This window comes from Marmota flaviventris, chromosome 10 (assembly GCF_047511675.1).
Source record: "Marmota flaviventris isolate mMarFla1 chromosome 10, mMarFla1.hap1, whole genome shotgun sequence".
Classification (NCBI taxonomy): domain Eukaryota; kingdom Metazoa; phylum Chordata; class Mammalia; order Rodentia; family Sciuridae; genus Marmota; species Marmota flaviventris.
The window spans coordinates 20175692-20201166 of record NC_092507.1 but is presented as its reverse complement, the minus strand read 5'-3'; the positions used below and the strand labels follow the sequence as shown (position 1 = coordinate 20201166).

Sequence of the window (25475 nt, the reverse complement as noted above, 5' to 3'; positions counted from 1 at the left end):
GAATCTCTTTTTTGATTCATATAATTGGTGGCCTAGAATCTGATCTGTCTTGGTTATGGACACCCCAAGGATAGAATCCATACCATCCGATGTTTGCTGAAAGGACTGTTTTCTGACCATGTCTCCTTGCCTCTGGGTAATCTTGTTGGTTGAAACAGTAGTTGTAACTGTGTACCTCAGCCAGCAGTTACTAGTTCAAAATATATAAGTTTATCTGGTAAACTTACATAGCAAGTCTTCTAGTAGCAAGACCTTAAAAGAAATGGGAGGGGTAAAAGAGAAAAAGGTGGGGGGTAAAGATCTTTAAAAGCTGTTTTTAGATCAGAGCAAGACAGAAAGAAAGAAAGACACAGCCCTAGTGTGCCTGGAATTTGTGGTTGAGTAATACTTTCCTGTTATTTCTGTTTTAGGTTGTTTTTCATCATTCAGAACATTGCCTGAAGCAGGTCCACCATGCCGTTAGTAACGAGAAACATCGAGCCAAGGCACCTGTGCCGTCAGACGTTGCCTAGCGTTAGAAGCGAGCTGGAATGCATGACCAACATCACCCTGGCAAATGTCATCCGACAGCTGGGCAGCCTGAGTGAGTGCCTCCGAGAGCCTGTGCTTTGCCCTCAGGGGTCGTTGGTGCTCTTTATTTAGTTTCCTTCTCCTCCCATGTTCCTATTTCTCCCCCATCTGCCTTCCCTAGGTAATGTGAAATGTATTCCATCCCCCCCCCCCAAAGAGAGGCTCCTTTTTTGGTACAGATTCTTCCCCCCATCCTTTCTCCATCTACCACCACCCTCTAGGTTCCCTCCCCCTCCCCCTCCACCTGCTTCAAAAGAAATCTGTGGGAAGGGTAGCAGGAAGAGCTGCAGCAGAAACTGCAGATGGAATGACAGAGCAGAATTCTCTGTGTGTAAAGTGGGAGGTTCACAGAGCAGTGTCTTGGGTCGGGGAATGTGCCTCTAATTACAGGAGCTGTTCGATGTAGCCTGACTTTGTTGAAGCCTCAAATGTGCCAATAGCCTTTATCTATCCAACACCCTCCCCCACTTTCTTTCCAAAGAGGAGTAAAGCAAACATGTACTCAGAGAAATTCTGGCTGACTAGTCTACCCTGGTACACATTTAATTGTGCTGCAAGCCCCCAGGTCCAAGTTCAGGGTACAAATTACTTCTGCAGTCTCTAGGGTTTTGGGAGTTTTACAAGCTGTGTGAACATACAGTGACACAAATAGTAGCTGGAGCCATTCTTCTCTAGGAGGAAGATGGGGGTTAGCCCAGTCTGTTTTGGAGCTGAGGGAAAGCCAGTTCAATTACAATTTTGTTTTTTAATTGGTAAGAATGAATGAGACTGCCATGGGTGGGAGTACTTGGGGTACATGCACGTGGTTTGGGTTTCATTCTGAATCAAGCTGACTTTATTTGCTTGAAGCCGAGGTATGGGAAGGGCAGATGCTTGGGTTGGCTCTGCATTTGTCTACTGCCACCCCAGGTCCCATAAGCACCTCTGTCAAAATGCCATTTTAGTGTGATATTCCTTAGCAAAGGCAACTTGGTGTGAATTATTTCAGATACTTGCCCTCCTGTCGCATCACTGTCCTTAGTGAAGGGAGAGGAATATCAAGAAAGCCTGCATTCCCCCAGATAGTAATAGGTCCTGCCTTTAAAATAGGAGCCTGAGAAGATAGAGCTCTGTTACCAAATGATGTATGGAGTCTGAGATTCCTAAGCCTTCACCTAGCTCAGGGACCATCTCAATTGATCCAGGGCTTAGGGAAACCTGGATGGGGTGTCACAAAGAAATGAAACCCTGCCAGTGCCTGTCTTTTACAAAGGAACATTGACAGTAGCTCAACAGCAGTGCTGCTGACAAAGAAGCACATGAAAGCTGTAGAGAGCCTCACTGCTTCTTAAAAGCATCATTTCTGCTTCTGTCACCCTGAGAAGGCCAAATGGGTGGAAGTCAATCACATACTAGTTCGTTCTCCATAGGACAAAGAACATCCAGCTAATGATGCTTCTTATTCACACTCAGCAGGAGTTATGCTCCCTCTAAGGTGTTTTTCCAGGATAGTGTTGATGGATGCCATTGAAGACCCTCCCACTTGTGATCAGACCACACCTATGTTGAGGAAGCCCATCTAAGGGACAAGGTTCTGTTTGTGCCTAAGGAAACAAGATTTCTAACTGACCCTTTATTCATCCAGTTAATGCCGGGTTTCAGTTCTTGCGATTAAAAGGCTCAGGGGTTACTCCAGTTAAACCGGGCTAACTAGGCTGCACAAAATAACCACTTAAGAGACACAAATACCTTTTTCTTTGGGGTCGCTGTGACGACTCCTCTGACGTTAAGGGTCCACAGAAAAAGTGAGCGAGAGCATGCGCTGACCCCTTTTATTGAGGAGAAGCTGTTCAAATGAGGCAAGGGGTCAGGTTTCAGGGGGCTGAGTCTATCTTCATGATGTCCACTGTCAGCAGGTTGACTGACACCTGGGTAGGCCACATCCAAGGGCACAGTAAGAGAAGGGGACACACACAAGGCACTTCCATGGAAGATTCTATCCTAAACAGGGCAAGGGGTTATATTACAAAGGAACAGGTGAGCATAGCTTCACCCGTGGGGCTGTAGCAAGACACACGAGACACTGACCCTCGAACCCAAGAAGGGTGGGGAAAGCTGTGCCACATTTCTGTGACTGAGCGCCTCAGCACCCAGCCAGGGAGTGTGACTCAGTCACGTGTAAGGTTGGTCTCCCACATGTAAACATGTATTGTATATATTTTGTGTGCTGGATGCTAAGAAGATACAGTGATAAGAAATGGTCTCTGGGCTGGGGATGTGGCTCAAGCGGTAGCACACCCGCCTGGCATGCGTGCCGGGGCGCTGGGTTCGATCCTCAGTAACACATAAAAATAAAATAAAGATGTTGTGTCCATCGAAAACTAAAAAATAAATATTAAAAAATTTTTCTCTCTCTCTCTCTCTCAAAAAAAAATGAAAGAAAGAAAAAGAAATGGTCTCTGCCTTCCAGGAGTTCATATCTACCAGCAGAAATGGAAATAAGTAATTCTTCAGGGGAACATGAGGAGAAGGAGAGAAAGGAACTCAAATTTCTTGATTGTCTACTTTTGCCAGTTTTTTATTTTTTAATATATATTTTTTAGTTGTAGATAGACAAAATATGTTTGTTTATTTATTTATTTATTTTTATGTGGTCCTGAGGCTTGAACCCAGTGCTTCACACATGCTAAGCAAGCGCTCTACCACTGAGCTACAACTCCAGCCCCTGCTTTTGCCAGGATCTTGATATAATCTCATTTAATCTTTTCAATAGTTCTATAAGGGTAGAAAGTTCTAGTCTCCTTTTTCAAATGAAGAAATAAAAGCTCCAAAAAGTACAGTAACTTCTTTAAAGAGACACAGCCAGTAAGAGGCAAAATCAATATTTACTTATTTTTTGGTGTTAGGGATAGAACCCAGGGCCTTGTGTATGCTAAGCATTCACTGTACCACTGAGCTACACTCTCGGCCTCAAAAGTCAATATTTAAACTTAGACTTCTTAAGAATTTCTTTGCTCAGTCCTTTACTGTGTCTTTGGCAACAGTGCTCTAGTTCAGACCTTCATTGACTTTGACCTAAACTATCGATGTAGTTTACTTTTGGCCTCCTTTTTAACCCCCTTTTATCTGTTCCTTATATTTCTGCCAGAGTGATCTACCTAAAATGCAGTTTTTACTCCTTCCTTCCTTCCTTCCTTCCTTCCTTCCTTCCTTCCTTCCTTCCTTCCTTCCTCCCTCCCTCCCTCCCTCCCTCCCTCCCTCCCTCCCTTCCCTCCCTTCCTTCCCTCCCTCCCTCCCTCCCTCCCTTCCTTCCCTTCCTTCCCTCCCTCCCTCCCTTCCTTCCCTTCCTTCCCTTTCTTCCCTTTCTTTCATACTAAAGATTGAACCCAGGAGTGCTGAGCACATCCCCAGCCCTTTTTTTTTTTTTTTTTTTTTTTTATTTTAAGACAGGGCCTCACTAAGTTGCTCAGAGCCTCGATAAGTTACTGGGGCTGGCTTTGAACTCGCTATCCTCCTGCCTCAGCCTCTGAGCTGCTGGGATTATAGGCATGTGACATCATTTCCAGCCAGTTCTCACTTTTTACTTTTATAATTCTGAACTTTTGATTTGAGGAGGGTACAGGGAATGAACTGAGGGGTGCTTTACCAACTGAACTACATTCTCTCTTTTTTTTTCCCCACAGAGGGTCTTGCTAAATTGCTAAGGCTGGCCTTCAACTTGATTGAGATCCTCCTACCTCAGCCTCCCAAGTCACTGGGTTATAGGCGTGTGCCACCATGCCCAGCTAATACAAATCTTAACCATTTATCTCGGTCTTCACTATGGAATAATCTAACTTCCTTGGCCTAGCATTTAAGATTCTCTTTTAAGACCTGTCTTCCTTTCTAGTCCCATTTTCTACAATTTGTCATCCCCTATTTTACAGTCTTTACATTTTACAATCTTTTAAATTCATATTTCCATGCTGTGCTGTTGCTGGACAGCCCTTAGCCTCTTTTTCTTCCCGGTTTCATGGAGCTGATCCTTCAAGGCCAGATCAGGAATCTCCTTCAGATTGGGATAAGTGCTCCTCTGAGTTCCCATTACATGTCTGTATTATTACCTGCCACATTATATTGCAAATCAACTGTCTTTTATGCTAAATTAAAAGTTCTTTGAAAGCAGAAATCCTGTTGTTTGTCCTTGAACTTCTGTGTCGACCTTATACAGTACCTGGCACCCAGTAGAAGTTGTTCATTAAATGTTGAATGATTCATGTCTGTATGTTCCCCACGATTCAGTGCTGTTGGTATACAGAGAATACAGGGGAGGAAGAAATCCTCTATGAGAAGTGGGAGTACAGGTGGGGAAAGGAAGTCTTCTTAGAAGAGGTTACATTTAAAGTGGGCTTAGGATTTCATCCAGCAGAGAGGGGCTCAGAGACAGATTCTGATTTTGTCCTCATGCATTGTACGTTAGCCAGAACTGGTTCTTCTGATAGTGAAACTCTGGTTATGGAATAGATAAAGCAAAAACTGAAAATCCTGGGCTGGGAATGTGGCTCAGTGCTAGAACCCTTGCCTGGCATGTGCAAGGCCCTGAATTTGATCCCTAACACACATATATATGAAAAGAAACTAAAAATTCCTCTGGGCATAGTAGCACATGCCTGTAATCCCAGCTACTTGGGAGGCTGAGTCAGGAGGATCATGAGTTAGAAGCCAACCTGGGCAATTTAGTGAGACCCTGTCTCAAAATAATATGAAAAAGCCTGGGGATGTAACTCAGTGGTAGAGCATTGCCTAGCATGTGTCTTGGGTTTAATCCCCTGTACTGGGAAGGGATTGGGGGATTTTAAAAGTCCAGAGCCACAGATTTCTTCATGATAGCACATTTAGAATTCTTATTTTCCTTCAGTATGGTGAGATTGCATTCACGTTTTAGCTTGCCATGTTTTAGAAACTAAATGCACAGTCAGCCATTCAGCACTTTGGATTGGTATTGTGGCTATTTAGGAGACTGGAACCCCTACTTGGGTCATTAGGGAATCATGCTCTGATACTGGGTTTTCTCACTGGTGGCATTCAGGAGCTTTAGGACTCCCACTCAGACTTCAATAAGAACAGCTGCACATTTTTAAAAATTGGTTTTACCTGTTCTACTTCCACGTAACATTTTGTTTGAAGAGTTCTGCTAAAGGGGGAAAAAAAAAACTATCAAACTACTCTGAAATCTTTTGTAAAATGTCCCATCAGGACATTCTGTTAAGGATGTTGTGGTGGGTCTTGGGTCTGTGTTGGTAGTCTGAATGGGCCATTGAGTCTCCAACTGGAATTATGTTTCAAATTTCCTCCATGTTTAAAACAGGATATTTAGATTTTGGGGGGGGGTACCAGGGATTGAACTTGGGCTCTGAACCACTGGCCACATCCCCAGACCTGTTTGGTATTTTATTTAAAGACAGTATCTCACTGAGTTGCTGAGGCTAGATTTGAACTCAAGATCTTCCTGCCTCTGCCTCCTGAACTGCTGGGATTACAGGCATGTGCCACAGTGCCCAGCTGATATTTTATTTATTTAAAAAAAAAAAAAAACTCGTTTTTTATTTTTCATTTTGAGTCGGGATCTCTCTAAGTTGTTTGGGGCCTTGTTATGTTGCTGAGTCTGGCTTTGAACCTGTGATCCTCCTGCCTCAACCTCCAAAACCACTGGGATTAAAGTCATGTGCCTCTGCACCCAGTTTAAGGATTATTCTTAACACAGAAGTCGAAAAAACTCATTTAAAACTGAGGTAGTGTCACTCCTCTTCATAAAAACCTCTAGCAATTACCCATTTTAGTTCTAATAAAATTAAAATTCCTAAAAATGCACTGCAAGGCTCCTGGTGACTTGGGGCCTCTCTAACTTCCTCTCCTCCTACACTAGTCCTTTCTCAGTGGGCATCAGGCACACTGGACTCATCACTAGGCAAAACCTTGTCCTAGGTACTTTGCCTTGCTATTACTTCTTTTAAAACCTCTTTCAGATCCCACCTCAGTGGAGCATGCTCTGAAGTTGTCTAAAATCGCAATATGGCTTTCTTCCCCCTTAACTTTTGTTCCCTCTACCCTGACCATCTCTTTTTCAAACAGCTGTACTGAAGTATAATTGCAAAATAACCACTGTATTTAGCATGTGTAATTTGTAAGTTTTGACAAATTTATAACCTCTGAAACTATCATCATAATCAATAAAACGAGCATTGTCACCAATAGGAAAAAAAAAAGGCTTCACTATCACTGCCCATGCTGGTCTTCAACTTGTGAGCTGCCTCAGCATCTTAAGAAGTTGGGTCTGCAGGCATGTACTCTATTGCTGGCTTAGATGATTACCCTCTTTAAAGTCCTCTAACCTGGGCTGGGGTTGTAGCTCAGTGGTAGAGCGCTTGCCTAGCATGTGTGAGGCACTGGGTTTGATCCTCAGCACCATGTAAAAATAAATAAATCAAATGTATTGTGTTCATCTACAACTAAAAAAAAAAAAAAAAAGTTTTCTAGGGGATGGGGTTGTGGCTCAGTGGCAGAACACTTGCCTAGCTTGTGTGAGGCACTGAGTTCGATCCTCAGCACCACATATAAATAAATAAAAAAATAAAGGTGCATCAACAACTAAAACATTAAAAAAAAAAAAGTCCTCTAACATGGCTTAGCAATCTAAAGAATCTCTTTATAACAACTTAGAATTTTAGCTCATTTAATCCTTACGGTAACTTTTAGCTCATTTAATCCTTACGATAATAACTACATTTACTTATAGTAACTACATTTACTTATACTTATAGTAAATGTAGTTATTATCCCCAGTTTATAGATGAGACTAAGGCTGAGAGACTGTGACTTGCAAAGGAGTACACAGGTACAAATAGAGCTGAGACATAAACTCAGGTCTTCTAACTTGAAGTCTGCGTTTTTGTCCTATAGTACAGTTCTGAGTTTGTCAAGGTCCTGAACTGATGTGACAGTGGGAAAACATTTACCCTACCTCATCTCATTCCTCTTAAAAAAGAGATCTCGTGTTACCAGTTCTTTACATTAGGGGTTTTCTGTCTGTAAGCTTCTAAACACACTTTCTTTTCCTTTTTTTTTTTTTTTTTTTTTTGGTACTAGGGATTGAACCCAGGGGTGCTTTAGCTTGAAACTACATTCCCAGTTCTTTTTATTGTATTTGAAACAGGATTTTGCCCTGAACTTGTGATCCTTCTGCATCAGTTTCCTGAGTCATTGGAACTACTGGCACATACCACTGTTCCTAGTGCAAACACAGTTTCCTTCCTTCTTTCTGTCCTTCCTTCCTTCTGTACTGGGGATTGAACCCAGGTGCTTAATCACTGAGCCACATCTCTAGCCCTTTTTATTTTTTATTTTGAGATAGGGTCTCTCCAAATTGCTGAGGGCCTCATTAGTTGCTTAGGCTAGCTTCAAACTTGAATCCTTTCTGCCCCAACCTCCTGAGTCACTGGGATTACAGGTGTGTGCCATTGCAGCCAGCTCCAAACTCAATTTTCTGTTACCTGGTAGAGCATGATATAGAATCATTTGTGTAGGAACATAGTCATGTTATGGACAGGAGCAAATAGGATCCTCCACTTGCAGAGTAGAAATGTGGTTTGTTAACCAATTTGACTCCTTTGAGCTCAGGAGCTTTTCATAGTGTTTAAAATCACGGGACTATTCAGTATGCAAGGCCTTGCTCCTTCCCAGATTAGAAACTCCTTATTGACTTAAATTTACTAGCAATTCGAAATAAGCTGTTGATTTATCTTATCCTTACTTTGCAGGTTATACTGGAAAGGTAAGCTGCACTCCACTCTAAAGGTGCAGTTTTTGCCTTTCAGACTAATCCCCCCACCCCACCCCAATAAGGACTAAGCATTAATGTAGTTTAGAAGCTAAACATGACAGCCTACTTTAAATAGTTCTCAAAAAAATTATCTTTGGATTGGGCATAGTCATTTATGCCTGCCTTCACCTTGCAAGTAAGAAACTCAGATGGTATATTTATTCATATGTACTACTTCTCATTCCTAGTAAGAATGTGGCCTTGTGGCTTGGAATGACAATATGGAAATAGTGTCAAATTACTGTTATGTTTCTTTGGCTGCAAATTCTCCTTGCATTCCAGGGTTGAAAATACAGAACTCTTTTCTTTTTCTAAAAAACAAAACATTGTAGAAAGAGTCCACTGGTATGTTGTTTTTCAGGGAGGGTTGAAAGCTTTAGCTTTACACTTGTTTCCTGAGATGTAGTGGTTTTGGTGGTAGTGGTTGTTGTTTGGTGTGTGGGTATGTGTGTGTGTGTGTGTGATTGGAGTTTTAATCCAGGGGCACTTTACCACGATCATCTTTTTTTTGAGAGAGAGAGAGAGAGAGGGTCTCACTAAGTTGCTGAGGCTAACTTCAAACTTGCAGTCCTCCTGCCTCAGCCTCCTGAGTTGTTGGGATTACAGGTGTGTACCACTGTACATGGCCTGAGATATAGATTTGAAGGGTTTTAACCTACAGCAGAGACTTTGAAAGTTGCAGGTTATAGAACCTAAAGTAACCTTTTCACCCCTTAGAAGAACTTATGTGTCTCTGTTGTAGAATGATGGTAAGTTCAAGGCCGCTTGGAGATAACACAAATCATCTTGGTTGTTCAATGGATTTTTTTTTTGTACTAGAGATTTAACCCAGAAGTCACATTCCCCAACCCTTTTTATTTTTTGAGACAGGGTCTCACTAAGTTGTTTAGGGTCTTGCTAAGTTGCTGAGGCTGGTTTTGAACCTGTGATCCTCCTGCTGCTGCTTCCTGAGTTGCTAGGATTACATGCATGTGCCACCATGCCTAGCTGTTCAATGAACTTTTGAAGCTCCAGTGAGAAAGTAATTTATTATTTATCACATTAATTGTGGGCACCTTATAGGTTCTCTTAATTCCCAATCTGTTTTTTTTTTTTTAAATATTTTTTAGTTGTAGATAGACACAATACCTTTATTTTATTTTTATGTGGTGCTGGGGATCAAACCCAGTGCCTCACACATGCTAGGCAAGCACTCTACCACTGAGCCACAACCCCAACCCCTCCCAATCTGTTTTTTGGAACAAGTTGCTTTACAGATAGCAAGGGGCTGAGTGCTACAGATAAATGTGTAGACATATTGTCTTTCAGGATTAATTTTTGCATTACACCTATTGATTTTATTCAGCCTGCTTTGAGTGTCATTACCGTTCAGAGAGTTTGCTAAGAAGGCTCTATTAGTTATAAAGCATATTCAGACCGCCCAAACTATGGAGACTATATCTCTAGATCTAAGGGGAAGCATATGTATGTGTGTATGTGTTAGAGGAGTGGGGAATACAATTTTTAGTAGGCAGGTTTTGTGTCCATTTATGACATTCCTAAGCACTAGTGACTTGGTTCCTTTGGTCTTTACAGGTAAATACGCAGAGGACATTTTTGGAGAGCTCTTTACTCAGGCAAATACCTTTGCCTCTCGAGTAAGCACCCTTGCTGAGAGGGTTGACCGACTACAAGTTAAAGTCACTCAGCTGGATCCCAAAGAAGAAGAAGGTAAGGAAGCTGAGCTCAGCATTTACAGGCTCTTGTGAGCAGTTTCTTAGAATTTCTTCTCCTGATTTATAAAAAAGCAAGGAGAAAAATCAGAGATCTATGGAGATATGTTTTGAAATGACGTAAACCTGGGAGGTGTAAAGAAACCTTTTTAGTCCTACCACATACTTCCTTTCTCCACATACTTCCCCATATACTTCCTTTCTCCCATTCCCCCAATTCCTTCATTCTCAAATTTCCTTTCATATTTTGCTACCATTAAAGTACTTGGAAGATTCATTCCACCTAAAAAGAGAGTCTGCTAGATTTGGCTACATAGTAAACCTCTATGTTGCCTCATTTTGTTCAGTTGTGAAATGGCTGGGCTGCTGACAGTCTTGTGGGGCTTCCCCAGAGGAGGAAGGGAAAAAAAAACCTGGCTGCAGACAGCTGCAGCCAAGAAATGCAGCAGCTGAGGCCTCTCTGACTGGTGTGACTCAATGTTTGTTCAAATAGCCTGTCGTCCATTTTCTAACGCCTTCCATCTTCTCTCAGTATCACTACAAGGAATCAACACCCGAAAGGCTTTCAGAAGCTCTACCATTCAAGACCAGAAGCTTTTTGACAGAAATTCTCTCCCAGTGCCTGTCTTGGAAACATACAATACCTGTGATACTCCGCCCCCTCTCAACAATCTCACCCCTTACAGGTAACAACTGCCTAGCCTTTCCTTTTTTTGGTCTATAGTTAACAACACTAGATTGTCTAAAATATCTGAAGATGTTGTTACATCAGGGGAGTTTACCAAAAGCTTACTACCTACACAGGAGTTGCTTGAGCAACAGAAGCTAAAGAGCCTTAAAAGCTGTTGTCACTATTGTTTGGTTTCTGAAATTCATACTGAATATAATACATATTGAAAGTTTGGTGTAACATTGCATGCTGCAGAGTTTAATTTGGTGTAAGCTAGGTTCATCTTGGGTTTCATCCAAGGAATTTAGTTATTATAGAACCAAAAGGACTTTGTTACAAGGCGGTCCTACAGCATGGATCCCAGGGGCAACCTTCTAGAAAGGCTCCCACACTTATTTGGAAACCACTAGATTACCAGATGTTTGGGTGTGTTCATGGAGCCAGCTTCATGAACTGGCTGCTCTGGGCCCAGAGTGGTCGTTCCAAAGCTTAAGGAGTAATTGGCATTCTTCCAAGTTATTGTCATTCACTTTGTTTTGAACATTCTTTCTGTATTTCTTCTGCAAGGACCTACCCTTCTGTGGCTGGACTTGAAAAAGAAGGTAGCCTTAAAGACAATTTAAAAGCACCTCCTTTCCACTAGTGGTTTGGTAGTACAAAACCTCTGAATGGGGCAGAAAGTGAATATTTATCTTGCTTGTATCCTTAAATATCTTTGGAACAGGTAAAAAGTAATTACAGATAGCTGGAGGCAGATGTTTTCTTTATTTTATTTTTATGTGGTGCTGAGAATCGAACCCAGGGCCTCACACGAGCTAGCCGAGCACTCTACCGCTGAGTCACAACTCCAGTCCCTGGAGGCAGATGTTTTCTATCAGACATGAATACACTGCAAAGCAGTGTGTGTGTGTGTGTGTGTGTGTGTGTGTGTGTGTGTACGCGCGCCCGCATTGTGTGTGTGTGTCCCTCCCTGTGAAATTCAAGGATATCATTCCGATTCAGGGACCATGGAATGGGAACTTGGTAGTTTCTCACACAGAGAAAGTACAAAGCATCCACCCTTTTTTATTACTGTATGAAATTATGCTTGCCCCTTGGCTTTTAAAGGGACTAGTAAACATAGCAGGCCAGAACTTTGACTTAATAGTCTCCATCCTGTAGTCTAGTTGGCTGTGGGCAGAGAAGTATGGGACAGAAAGGGGTCACACACCTGATAACATTATGGGGAATGTTATACAGGTGATTTGTGTGGTAAGATAGTTTTATTGTTCAGATAATTTTATTTTTCAGGGAATGGTATTTTCTTTGTAAACATACAATATCAGAATTAGCATCTCCTCTTATTTTTCTGGACTTGACCTAAGAGAAACAACAGTAGGATATCCAACTCTGAACAAGATTTAATATGAAAATTATTAGTGTTTGATTTGGAAACATTTTCTCTGTGTTGTGATAGGATTGGAAGGTAGAAAATAAAGTTGCCTTTCCAATACTTTTTTGTTCAGAATAATGTTAAAAATTGTTCACCCTGAAGCACGTGCTTTCTGGACAGTGAGGGGCTTAGCCATGCCAAAGTGATTATTAAGTCTGGCAGATGGCACCTTATATTGACATTCAATAGCTCACTATGTAGCACTGTCATAGTCATTAAGAGATGGTGAGTAAACCTTGTAGTCTTAAAACTGCTGGCCATCTGTTCTCATTGAGGCCCCCTTGTGGTGGGGGTGAGGGTGGATGCTGCACTATTGTAGAAGGAAGCAAAAAGGTGCAGTGCAGTGCAGTGGTTATCTGTGTATAGAGAAATAACAGCTGTATACACATACATACATTTGTTTATATTTGTGTATACATGTAAACCTGTTTATAAGTGTACAGGTTTCAGGTGGGTTGAAGGCCACTGAAGAGTCCTGGGGAATTGGTGGGGAAAGAGGAAACAGTAACAGAAATCCCCTTGGATGTGCCAGCATATCCAGATGTCCTCAGGGAGCTGTCTGTGGCTATGCAGATCATTGAAAATGATCAGAATCTCTGCTGCTGTAGTTTATTCTTGCCCTAACCATGCCAATTCCTCTATCAGGAATTGAAAGTAATGAGAAAGTTCTTAAGAAGTAGAGAGGTGCCATTCAGGGGCATTGAAATGCAGGTAAGGAGAGGAAATATGCAATCGATTTGAATGACTACTTGATTCCTTGGTGTAAAAACTGCTAACTGGTAGGTGTTTGGAATATTGGATTTGGTTGGGAGCTCATCTGTCTACTGACAGCTACTTGTCTTCATTTCTATCCCAGGGATGATGGAAAAGAGGCACTCAAATTCTACACCGACCCTTCATACTTCTTTGATCTTTGGAAGGAGAAGATGCTGCAGGACACCAAGGATATCATGAAAGAGAAGAGAAAGCATAGGGTGAGGGGAAAGGGGCCTCTGTTCTACACATCAGTAGGCACGATTGTGAAGGGGGGATAAAAAGGAAGCCAGTCTTATGTGAAGTAATTCCGAATGGCTGCTTGCTTGGATGCCAGGTGAAACTCTTAAAAAAAATGTGTCCACACCAAGCACCACCAAGATGAAAGTATAAATCACACCAAAAATGTGTTTGTTCCCCCTGGTGCTATTAACAATTGAGTATATTCAGGCTGAGTTTTAGAAATTGACTTTTCTATTCACCATTTATTTCTCTTGCAATTTGCACCTGACTCTGCTGGACACTTGAGCTAGGCTAGTCCCTTCCCCGCCAGTTTTGCAGCTCATTTCTCAGAGACTAGCACAGGTTCTGCAGTGTTTGATTTGCAACAGGAGCAGTTTAACACCTTCGTTCCTGCTTGGTTAGCACCAGGGGAGTGGATATGTCTGGTTTGTGGATATGCCCCTTTCTCCTAGGCTCCTGGTGCTATGTGTGTGACCTACCAGTTTTGACCTCACAATCCCATTAGCATGGCTGCCAGCAGGCCCAAGAGAATACCATAGGCTAGTCCAGCTTCACAGGATGGAAAATTCTTCCATGGTTTTTGTTTTGTTTTGTCTTTTAAATATTTCCTTATATCTGTCCCAGATATCTGCAGCTGTCATTCCTTCTCATCTCTCTTAACTGTTCTTTGTGGCAGAGCAAGTAACAAATGACTGGTTACTAACTTCCTAACAATTAGAGCTTTTCAAAGACATGAAAGAGTTACTCAGCAAGGTAGTAGTCTTCCCATTGCTAGAGGTGTTTAAATGTGGGACTGAGCAAGTGTTTTGCCTAGAAGGTGGTTTGAATTAGACGACCTCTAGGTCACCCCAGACCTAGTAATTCTATAAATTCTGCTCTTATCATATGTTGTTGTCTAGATAAATCATCTCTTAAATATACATCTTTGAAGATGGGTGGAATTTTAATGAAGAACTTTGGAAAATAGTTCCCAAAGATTTTTGTTGTTGTTGTTCCTTTTCATTATAGAAAGAAAAGAAAGATAATCCAAATCGAGGGAATGTAAACCCACGTAAAATCAAGACACGTAAAGAAGAATGGGAGAAAATGAAGATGGGACAAGAATTTGTGGAGTCCAAAGAAAAGCTGGGGCCTTCTGGGTAAGTGAAGCATTCTTTGAAGGATCTGGGGACCTGGGGACAATAGTCTGACAGCTCTGGCATGACACCTTTTACACCCCCTGAAATCTGGCTTTGTTGTTTTGATCAATACCGCTATTAATCAGCTACTTTTAAGTGCATCCATCTGGTGATTAAAATTTGCTAAATAAATCAAAGAGACTCAGCAATTTAAATGAGGTAACTGGAGTGGTCTGGTAAAGAAGGCCCATGGCTTCTAGTGCCCCTACTCTGCCAGACACTAGTATGTCTGAGGGTCTCAGAGGAAAAAATTGGAAGGTGAAGAAAAGTGGTCTTGGGAGCCTTCTGCCTCCAGAGCATGGATTTGAAGGTCATACCTAAGAGCCAAGCATTTTGAGGGAGTGAGGAAGGCCAGGCAAAGAAATTGTACACATCACCAGAGCAACTTTTCAGCCAGCTTTTGTCAGTCTTAGAGAGAAGCTAGCCAAGGAGTTGAATGCAGATTTCAGAGTCAGTGTGGGAAAGGTTGCTTGGCCACTGTGGAGGCTATATATCTCTGTGGAGAAATGGGAGATGTCAGTCTGACCCCATTTCCCAATACCAAATCACATTGGAAGTTTAAAGGGGAAAAATGGTGTTTAAACTTGGTTTGATGTTCTTATCCTGTTGTCTGACCTATATGACATTCAAAGCCAAGTCACCAGGACTGTTTGGCATGAATGTTGCTCTGGTTTTTCCTCTAAATACATTGTATCCGGGTTGTCAGAGAACCATGCCAGCCCATGCAGGGTGTCTAGGATTGATAAAAGGAAAGAGTTAAGTTGTTCTTGCTTTTAGAAATAACTCTACCATGAAAATCTTGACTTTTAAAAATCTTGACACTTCTGACACTTGTTCTTCCTGGATTAAGAGATTTGTTTTAAAGAGTGATGAAGATAGTGAGAAGAAAGGTGAACCTTTCTTTCTTTCTTTCAGCCCTGAGGGTGTCTTCATTACCTTCACCTCCCAATAAAAGGGGCTATTTTGTTCTGTGGTCCCATCCTCTTCAGACAGGCATTTATCATAGGTTCAGTGACTTTAAGGCCAGAAGCTTATATGTTCATAATGTCAGCTATTATGTGTGTCTTTTTTTGTGGGATGGGGGTGGTGAATATGAGGAGTTTGCCTCTCATTTTCTCATTGTCCAGGAGTTTGGAGTTGGGCTGCTGGCTAGTCTATCTGGACATGTTTGTTGGTGAACCTATCAAGAGATGTGCCCAGCCTACACAGCTCCAGGCTTTGGGGATTTTCCACATCAGAGCATCATTTGATTCAGTTAGTTCCCTCCAATTCTGTTCTCCCTGGGATCTGTTTTTGATGAGGTCTTTAGAACCCAACAATGGTGGAAAGAAGGGGGAAGTGGGCAGAGCAGAACAGATTTTGCTAGCTGACACTTGGTATATTTGTGCTTGTATGGAAACTTATTGCTTGGTGTATTTATGCTTTTTTTGAAGTTTTGATGTTGTTCACCCAGAGCAAATTCCCCCAAGGCCAAGTTCTCGGAGGCAGATTTTCATGAGGCAAGCTCTAACACCCTACTTTTAATCGGCAGCTCATTTTGTTTGATAAGAGACCTGGCAGAGAGATCTCATTTACTACCACACAGCAACCTGCATTCAGCCTTGGCTTGATTTTGCAATCAAATGCCTCCTTGGCCTTTGAGTACTCTAGAGGCTTGCCGACCTCAAAATCAGGCTGCATGCCAGTCACATGTTTGTAGCTCACTGGCCTGTAGGCTTGCCTTCACTCCTTGCACAAGTCTGGCTTTGGGATTCAGGTTTGGCTGCACCTAACACTCAGAAGAGAATGTAAAAGATTGGGGTTTGACAAAGCTGGCACTGGGAAAGAAACAACAGGGTTTTGGTAATCTGGATTGAATCCCGTTATTACAAACAGTCCATCAGAAATGACTGGGATATACATAACAGTACAATATTTAGTCCTTAAATAAAATTTCAGGAAAATCTGCTTATTTCTCCCTAATAGCTTTTGTATCAAATGCATTTTGTGGACTTTTTTAAGAAAATACCACTCAGGCTCTTTAAATGATAGTTTTTGGCATTGGGTTTATTGTCAGGTATTCACCCGCCTTAGTGTACCAGAATGGCAGCATTGGCTCTATTGAAAATGTGGATGTAGGCAACTATCCACCACCACCACAGTCAGACTCCGCCTCTTCACCTTCACCTTCTTTCTCTGAGGAGAACTTGCCTCCCCCACCAGCGGAATTCAGGTAAATGGTGGAACCTCTCCCCTCTAAGAACATCCAAAAACAAAATAAAAGTTCAAAATCTGGGCCAGGACTACTAAAATAAGTTCAGGCAAGACAGCCTGTATAATAGAAGTAGTTATCATTTATCAGATGTTTGCAAGGTGCTAGGCATTGTGCTACACACCATTTATGTTGCTTAATGCCCACAAGAGTCCTTTTGAGTTAGGCATTCTTATTCCCATGTTACAGATGAGTAAAATGTAAGGCAGACAATGAATTTCCCTAAAGTCACACGGCCAAAAAGAGACAGAGCCACAATTGACCACTCTAATTCCCAAGACTGTGTTCTTAACTATTCAATATTCTGTCTATACCTGAACAAATAGAAGTCACCAATTGTTCTTGTTTTTTTCACTTATCTTTAACTCAGTCTGAAATGTTGTGTTACAATCTGCTGGCCATAAAGTACTTATCAGACACTTTGCCCACAATCTAGGAACCTTGCAAATAGTTACTTCCCTCTCCTATTACCTCTGGTTCATTTCGCTGCTGGGTAGACTCTCCAGAAAGAATGAAGCTAAGGGAAAGGGGGTAAAACTTAGACTCTGTCCATTTTGATATTTGTCAGTGTCCCTGGCAGAGGGGTACAGAGGAAAAGATTGCTTATAATGGCTGAAAAGAGACCTGAGAAATTTTTGGATTACACTGTTTTCTCAGTTACTTTTTGTCTTTCTGATGTCTGACAAATGAAAGCTTTGAAAAATGCACTTTACTCCCTGGACACTGTTTAATTAGTAACTGAATATGTTGAGGCCCCCTCAAATGGAGACTTAAAGTACAGATGCCCACTTGTCCTCTCCCCTATTCTTCTTGGCCCTTGAAACCACTAATCCCAAATCTTCCGCCTCCCAGATCACTTCCTGCTGGTTACCCTGTCAGATGCAGCTAAGGCTTGAAGGTCTGTGGAAAATTCCAAGATGGATGCTTTCCTAAGGAGTAGCTATTAGTGCAGGGCAGATGCAAAGGTGTTAAAAGAAAACCCTCAGTCTCACACATGGCCTGAGACCTTGCAGCTACAACTGCACAAATCTGATCCCAGGAGAAGGGGAGGCTTAATCCTTTTTCAAACCTAGATCAAGAATTGGTGGCACACGCATTTCATGTCTCTTAGATCCTCAAATGGAGGCTCATTCTCAAGTGAAGATGCATGCACCTAAATCAGGTGCACCTGACTCAAGTTTGGTCAGCTCAAAATAGGTTTCCTGCCTTCATCAGATCTGGTGAATGTTAATAGCCTGAGACACAGCCCAGTGGGAGGATAGTATTTGAATTTTCATTCCAGTTCTTTCTTATGTGCATTCTTAGTCCTTTCTATTTGAGACACGATGAAATGTTAGAGTCAACCAAAAGGAGCCTAAGTTACAAGCCTACCTTTAGATAGGTGTTCACTTCCTGAGAGTGATGGTGGGTCTCTTTTCTTTGGCCTTATAGCTATCCAGCAGACAACCAAAGAGGATCTGGCTTGGCTGGACCCAAAAGATCCAGCGTGGTTAGCCCAAGCCATCCACCCCCAGCTCCTCCTCTGGGTTCTCCACCAGGCCCCAAACCTGGGTTTGCTCCACCACCTGCCCCTCCTCCTCCACCTCCAATGGGCATTCCACCTCCACCACCACCCATAGGATTTGGGTCTCCAGGGACCCCTCCACCACCTTCACCCCCATCTTTTCCACCTCACCCTGATTTTGCTGCCCCTCCACCTCCTCCCCTGCCACCTGCAGTGGACTACCCCACTCTGCCACCACCTCCCTTGTCCCAACCAGTAGGCGGTGCGCCTCCCCCTCCCCCTCCCCCTCCCCCTCCAGGACCTCCACCTCTCCCTTTCAGTGGTGGGGATGGCCAGCCTACCATACCACCACCGCCGCTTTCTGATGCCACCAAGCCCAAGTCCTCCTTGCCTGCTGTGAGTGATGCCCGTAGTGACCTGCTTTCTGCCATCCGTCAAGGTAAATCCCAGTGGGTGGGTTTGGGACCATGAAGCCTTGTTTTTCTGAAGCTGGGATGACTGATTAGGGTGATGGGGGAAAAGGGATCTGTGCCTTTTCCAGAGAATGGCTTTCATTGAGTTGTGGAGAGGTTGGAACTTCAGATCTCAGCAGACTGAAAAAAAGACTTCACACCCTGAAAATATGAGATTTCTTTCCACATTAGTCTAAAGTAAAGAATTCTTAACTTGGCATCTTGGATCTTCTTGAAAATGTATACTTTGCTGTGCAGGTAGTGAACACCTTTAATCCCAGCAACTTATCGAGGGCCCAAGCAACTTAACAAGATCCTGTCTCAAAATAAAAAAAAAATGTGGCTCAGTGGTTAAGCCCCCCTGGGTTCAGTTCCTGGTACCAAAAAAGAAAATGTATGCTGTGTGTGTGTGTGTGTGTGTGTGTGTGTGTGTGCGCGCATGCGCGCACCTATATTTTTTTCCCATTTAGAAAGTATCCCCATTTTTCCTCAGGTACCCAGGAAATATCAAGAGTCACAGTCCCAGAGAGCCCCTCTTTAGCTGCACTCTGTCACTCCCTGTGCTTTTCCATTGCTCCACCTTTTCTATACTCCCTCCCTCTGCCCTCTTTTCTTCTTTTTCTCCCTATTTCCACTTATCCCCTTTCCTTTTATCCCCTTGTATATTTTCTCCCTTTCCCTTCCTTTATTCTCTCCCCCTCCTCTCTCTGTCATCATCTCACCAGCCTGGAGCATTTATTCTCTGCCAGTGGCCAGGTCTGGTCCCTAGGGGGTTGGAGTGGTTGGTTCTGTTTGTGATTCTCAAGGGACTTCTAGTATAGAGAAGACAGTCCAGAGCTGCTGAGCCCCATTAACGGTCATTGGACTTGGATAGCCCGAGTCCCACTCCAAGCCTTGTGAGAAAGTATCATCCTCAGCAGCCAGGAAAAATGCCATGCTTTAGACACACTTATAGTACCAGGATACTGATTTTTTTTTTTTTTTTTTTTGGTACCAGAGATTGAACTCAGGGGTGCTTTTAATCACTGAGCCACATCCCCAGCCCTTTTATTTTTTATTTTGAGACAGGGTCTTGCTAAGTTGCTTATGGCTTTGCTGAATTGCTAAGGCTGGCCTTGAATTTTCAATCCTCCTGTCTCAGCCTCAGAGTCTTTAGGATTACAGGCATGTGCCACCATGCCCAGCAAGAACCCTCATTTCTTTTTTTTTTTTTTTTTTTTTGTGGTGCTGGGGATTGAACCCAGGGCCTTGTGCATGTGAGGCAAGCACTCTACCAACTGAGCTATATCCCCAGCCCCAAGAACCCTCATTTCTTAAAGCCCATCTTTCCTTCTCTTCCTGCCAACCTTTCCCAGAGGATCCTTCTTTTTCTCAATTCTGTACAGTTCTCCCACCACTAGTGGTCATTTCCCCTTGGGGCTAGATGGATTTTTTTTCCCCCCTCAGTTCTGGGAATCAAACCCAGGGCTTCACACATGCTAGGCAAGGGTTCTACCACTGAGCTACATCCCTCAATCCAGGATACACCTTCTTAACCCTTCTCCCTCTCTATCACCAGGCTTTCAGCTACGCAGGGTTGAAGAACAGCGGGAGCAAGAGAAACGAGATGTTGTGGGCAATGATGTGGCCACCATCCTGTCACGTCGTATTGCTGTTGAGTACAGTGACTCGGAAGATGACTCCTCTGAATTTGATGAGGACGACTGGTCGGATTAACTCTTTCTGCCTGCCGCCCACCTCCTTTTCTTTCCTTCCTACCTTCCTTTTTTGATGCCTATCCCAATAGTCCTGTGGGAGGGGGGAGAAACAAAAGAATTTCAAGGGCCAAAGCCTTCCCTGAAGCAACCAAAGATATATCCAAGTGCTTCCTCCAAATCAACATGTATTTTCTCTCCCTATTGTCAAGAGCATGGGCTCCTGAGTTTCATAGCTAAGATGAGATGTTCCCTGGTTCCTTCAAGTGACTGTCGCATATTGAAAGGAAGGAAACCCCGCCCCAAGCAGATTTCTTTGATTGGATTTCAATGGGAAATGGTATTCTTCGCTAGGAGCCATTTTCAACTGTGGCCCTCATTTAAAATGAGGGTCTCAGTTGAAAATGGCTCCTAGGGGAGAGTACCATTTTCAATTGAATTCCAACCATCTTCTGGTCCTAAAGTACTGAGAGCAGACTGTGGGGACACAGTTGTCCCCCTTTCCTGTGTCCTAAGAGGGCAGAGCAGTCTGAGTACCCCGAAGCCAGACCACCTCTTGCCTACTCCTGCTGTCTTCCCTAATCAGCAGGGTGGGGCTGCCTTTTATTCAGTGATCTTTTGACCTGGGATGTTTTTTATTCCAGGAGGTAACAGACCACTACAGAGTGTCTCATCCACTTTTCCCAGAAACAAGGTCTCTGAAGGCTGAGGCTGTTGTCTCCCTCCTAGACTCCCTCTTATCAAGTATGATGGTAAAGTGTCCTTCAAATACCCCTTCCTTGCCCTTAGGTGCCTTTAGGCTCTATAGCTCAGTTTTAACCTCTAATATCTATGACCAAACTAGCCCTGACACACAGGGACATGGGTGGGCTTCTGCTGACTGTCAGGAGCAAAGCTTAGAGACTTGGAACTACAGAACTAGAAGGATGGTAGGATTCCTTGGGTCTGCCCTCTTAAAGATGATGAGGCCTAGACAAGGGAAGTGACTTGCTCAAGGTCACACAGTTGGATAGTAATGGAGCAAGAGCCCAGACATCCTGATTCCAAGTCACCTGTGCTTTCTGGGACCAAATAATGGGCACCTGCTGGAGTCTGGGCAGAGCAGTCTTGGCTCTGTGCTGCTCCAGACCTCCCCATAGGCAGGGGTCCCAGTCGGAGGCTCAGTGCCTGTGCCAGCCCTGTCAGTGTTGCTCAGACCTTATAGCCTCTCTTGTAACCCTTTGTTGCCCCTTCCTATCATCAGCCAACAACATGGCCTAGGAGCTGTGCTTCTGGGAAACCAGAGAGAAAAAGAAGAGGGCAGGCAGCTTTGACAGGTGCTGTTTTCAGTTTTACTGCAACTCCTCCCCTTTTATTTCCCCAATTTAAGCATAGGTTCTACCAGCTGTAGAAACTTGAGTCCCTCAGGCTGGCAGCCGCCCCAGGTACCTGCCTTGGTGTGTGTGTGGGGGTGCCTAGCAGCCGTGAAGAGGGCTGAAGGGTGGAGGGACTCAGGGTCCTCCCTTACTGCACATGGTAATGTTCATTCCCCCACCCCCAGCCACTTCCCAGAGCTTATACACAGGTGCTATTATTTAGGAAAAAACTGGTCAGCTCTGGCCAACAGCAAGGTTTTTCTCTTCTGCCCCAACTATTGTGTGGCCTCTCATGCTGAAATCGGCTTCTCCAGCTTTCAGAGCCTGAAACAAAGAGAAAAAGGATCTGTCTCTACCCAGCACAGCAAATGGTTGTAGTAATTGCCAAAGCCCTCATAAACCCCTCCGGCTTGAGGAGAGTATAATCGTGGGCACTGCTGCCTGCCCTTGCTGAATACCTCCCTCTGCCTCCTTTCTTGAACTTAGGATGTGGGGAGAGCCTGCAAGTGCCAGAATATGCTTCTGCTGCAGCTACTCCAGAGTGTGCCCTCCTCCTATTCCCCAGATAAGGTATCTTCTGCACAGGGCTTGGCACCCAACTCCATGCTCAGCACACCAGGCTGGGCCTGCCCAGCCATGTCCCCTACTTGCACTTTGGAAGCCGAAGGTCCTTTTATCAGAACCCTGAAATGCTGTTGAAGGTGCCCCCGCTGCAGCCCAGCAGCGGCTGGAGAAGCAGGTGGAGGGAAGTGTTTCTCCCAAATAGGAGTCCTGGGGCCTGGCCAGGCCAGGGTTTGGGCCTAATGGCTGTGAGTAAATTACCCCCATCCTCCTCCTTTCCGGAAGAGGGGGAGCCAGAGCCACTCACTATCATTCTGCTCTGACCTTGAAGGGGGTGGTGTTGGCCTGGCTTCTGGAATGGACAGAGTCCACCGCAGAAAGGGCTGGGGGCAGGAGGAGGTGGGGAGGGGCCCTGCCTGCGGAAGGTAGGATTAGATCATTAGCTCAGTGACCTCCTAGGGTTTCGATGTGCTGTGTTCTCATCCTACAGCTGGTTTGGTAATGATCTGCAAGTCCCGGAGAGCAACAGCACAGCTCTGCCTGACGCTCTCATTAAAATCTATGCAGCCAAGCTCGGCGCTTTGTAGCAGCCGGCCTTGCGAAGCCTCCTCAGCTCGGGGGGCTGGGGACCCAGTCAGCTGAGAGGCCCTCTGGGCTCTACTTATGCATATGTGCACCAAAAAAAAAAAAAAAGTGCTTCTTGAAACCCAAAGCCCTTTAAAGTGATAAAGGATCCAATGCAGGTAGATATGTCTTTGGAATTCTATAATTGTAGGATACAAAGTTTAGTGATTATTTAAACCAAACAGCTGAGGCTGGTAAGAGTATGAACAATGGCCTGTGAGGGCTCTTAAGTACCAAAGCCAAGGAGCCACCTTCCTTCCTGGTCTGCCCAGCCCAGCCCAGGGGACCTGCCCCCATTCCTGTGGCCCAGGGGCCCAGCTTCCAATCGGCAGTGTCAGAAGTGACTTGTGGCTTTGCCTTGGTCGTGAGATGATTTCATTCCAAAGGAGCAGGGTGTGGGGGGGGGGGGGCTGTGTTTGATCCCTTGGAGGCTCAGAGCAGCTGGCCCAAGCTCCAGCTTGCCTCCAATGGAAGCTTGAGCGCCCTCAGAAACGACCCTGACCAATGTCACCACAGAGCCGAGGCGGTGTTGTCAGGGCTAATGTGAAATCTCTTCCCGTGGCGCCGATCCTCCGACTCTGCAGCGCCAGCTTGGACAGATTGAGGTCTCTGAGGCTTTGGTGACCCTGCTTATGCATTCCCACCGTGTCCCTGCTCTGCTCTAGGACTGCCTCCCTCTGCAACCCCTCACCTGACCTCAGGGCCTGGGGAGGGAGGCAGTGCACCACGCCCAGGCGCTTCTGCTCAGGAGAGATGTCAGCCTTCCTGGGGGGCAGCAAGCTTTGAGCTCTGCCAGGGGGCAGCTGGCCAGGGTCCAGCTGATCTGGGACCAGGTGTCCCACTGAAAAGTGCCTTGCTGTGCCTCCTGCCACATTCACTTTCACAGTGCCTCAGTGAGGGCAAGGAACAGTTCTGTTACTGTATTAACTTCATTCAGTTAATTCACTTGAGAAACTAACCAATTTTTACTTTCTGTCTAGAATGATGTACATGTAGGAGAGTAAGCTGTAATGCTCCCAAAGTGCCTTGTTTTCTCTGATATAAATATATTTATAAGGACATATTCCAATGGGTTCTTGGGTATGTTTGCCACATGGAGATTTTAGGGCATGAGCAAGTATAGTGGGGATGCCTTCTGCAAACAGGCCCTTTCCCCTGAGAATGGGGAAGGGGCTCTTCAGTTGGAAATCCAAGCAGTGGGGTTAAGTCAAACCCCCACAGTTACCCTTTCCTCCTCTGCCCTGTTTTTCTAAGACCCTGGAAGGATATCCAATTGTTTGAATCCCTGCAGCTCCAAGCCTGGTCTCATTTGCTTTCCTGCCAGGCTCATGTGTATATATATACCTGTATCCCAGTGATTTGAAGATTCCATGTAACTATTATGTATACACATGAATACTTAAATACCAATATTTTCAATAATTTGATAGTCTTTGTAGTCACTCAGCCACCTCTGAGGGTGTGTGTGAGTGTGTGTGGGGGTGTATGTGTGTGATGGGAGAAGAGATTAGAAGGGGCAATACTGATAGCCACGGGCTGTGACAGCTCAGAGGGGTTCAGCCTGGGTGGGCTCAAAGGGCAGGAGGCTTCTGGGCAAAGACCCAAGTTGGGGGACCAGAGGTGCAGACCCCCAGGCCTCTTTCCCCATGAGGAGGGGGTGTGTGCCAGATACTGGCTGCTGACAGCTCCTTCCACCAGGCAGGAGAGGAGCACAGGCTGAATGCTGATGCTGCCTCCCAACATCTGGCCGGCATCTTGTCTGCCTCTCAGACCCATGCAACTTACCTTAAATAGAACGATTTACAATGGAATCCGATAAAAGGTTTAGGCTGCTCCACGCCCCCTCTCCTGCCTGGGGAAGAGAAGGGGGCTGGGTTTATATTCTGACCCAAAAAAATGACCTACCCAGGAAGCAACGGTTGTTCAGAGCACAGCTGCTGCGGGTAACTCTCCCTGGGGGTAATTTATGATCAGACACCCAGTTCCGGGCCCAGCAGACGCAGTGGGGTGGCCCCCCGGAGAGGGGAGGGAGCAGAGTTGGCGACTGCAGGTCATGCCTGCTGCTAGAGGGACAGAGTCACCCACTGATGTCCCAGGAGAGGGGCAGAAGTTTTGAATTGTCAGCAACTGCTGCGCCAGCCGCTCTGAGCTCATCGCTGGAGGTGGGGATGCAGGGGAGGGGGCTTATAGCAGGCTCGCCCTGCAGTGCCCCTCTGCTCCACCCTCCTGCTCAGGCCTGTGTTTAGTCAGCACTTGGCTGCCCGAGGCCAGTGACTGACAGGCAGCCAGAAGCCCGCCCTGGCAGAAGACAAAATGGTGGTGTTGGGAGCCGCCCTTGCTAGGGAATTGGAGGGAAGGAATGTGGTTCTGGGAAGAAGAGGCCTGAGCTTGAATTCTGGCTCTGCCACTTGGGAGCTGTGACCCTGTGCAAGTCGCTTCACCTCTGGGATAATCCTGAGAAGAATGAGCTCTTACTGAGCACCCACTACCTGCCAAAGACTGCATATGCTTAATTTCAATCTTTAGAAGCAGGGGTCTCCTGTTTTACACAGGAGTAAAACAGGTTCACGGAGGCAGTAATTTACCTAAGGTCATGCAGCTGGCCAGGGACAGCCCACACCCCATTCACTGTGCAATTT

The 25475-nt window shown here is 44.7% G+C and overlaps 1 protein-coding gene across 3 annotated transcripts in view; it reads left to right on the top strand.

Moving 5' to 3' along the window:
* Wasf2 (WASP family member 2) overlaps positions 1-24258 on the top strand; it is a 73838-nt gene extending 49580 nt beyond the window's left edge. For all 3 annotated transcript variants that reach the window (XM_027937324.2, XM_027937325.2, XM_027937326.3), the window contains exons 2-9: positions 411-583; positions 9983-10117; positions 10652-10805; positions 13078-13195; positions 14226-14356; positions 16452-16607; positions 18078-18589; positions 20161-24258. In XM_027937324.2, the coding sequence (XP_027793125.1) occupies positions 454-583; positions 9983-10117; positions 10652-10805; positions 13078-13195; positions 14226-14356; positions 16452-16607; positions 18078-18589; positions 20161-20318 (1494 nt within the window). In that variant the 5' untranslated portion in view covers positions 411-453 and the 3' untranslated portion in view covers positions 20319-24258. The remainder of the gene's footprint in view (positions 1-410; positions 584-9982; positions 10118-10651; positions 10806-13077; positions 13196-14225; positions 14357-16451; positions 16608-18077; positions 18590-20160) is intronic.
* Positions 24259-25475: the final 1217 nt, after the last annotated feature.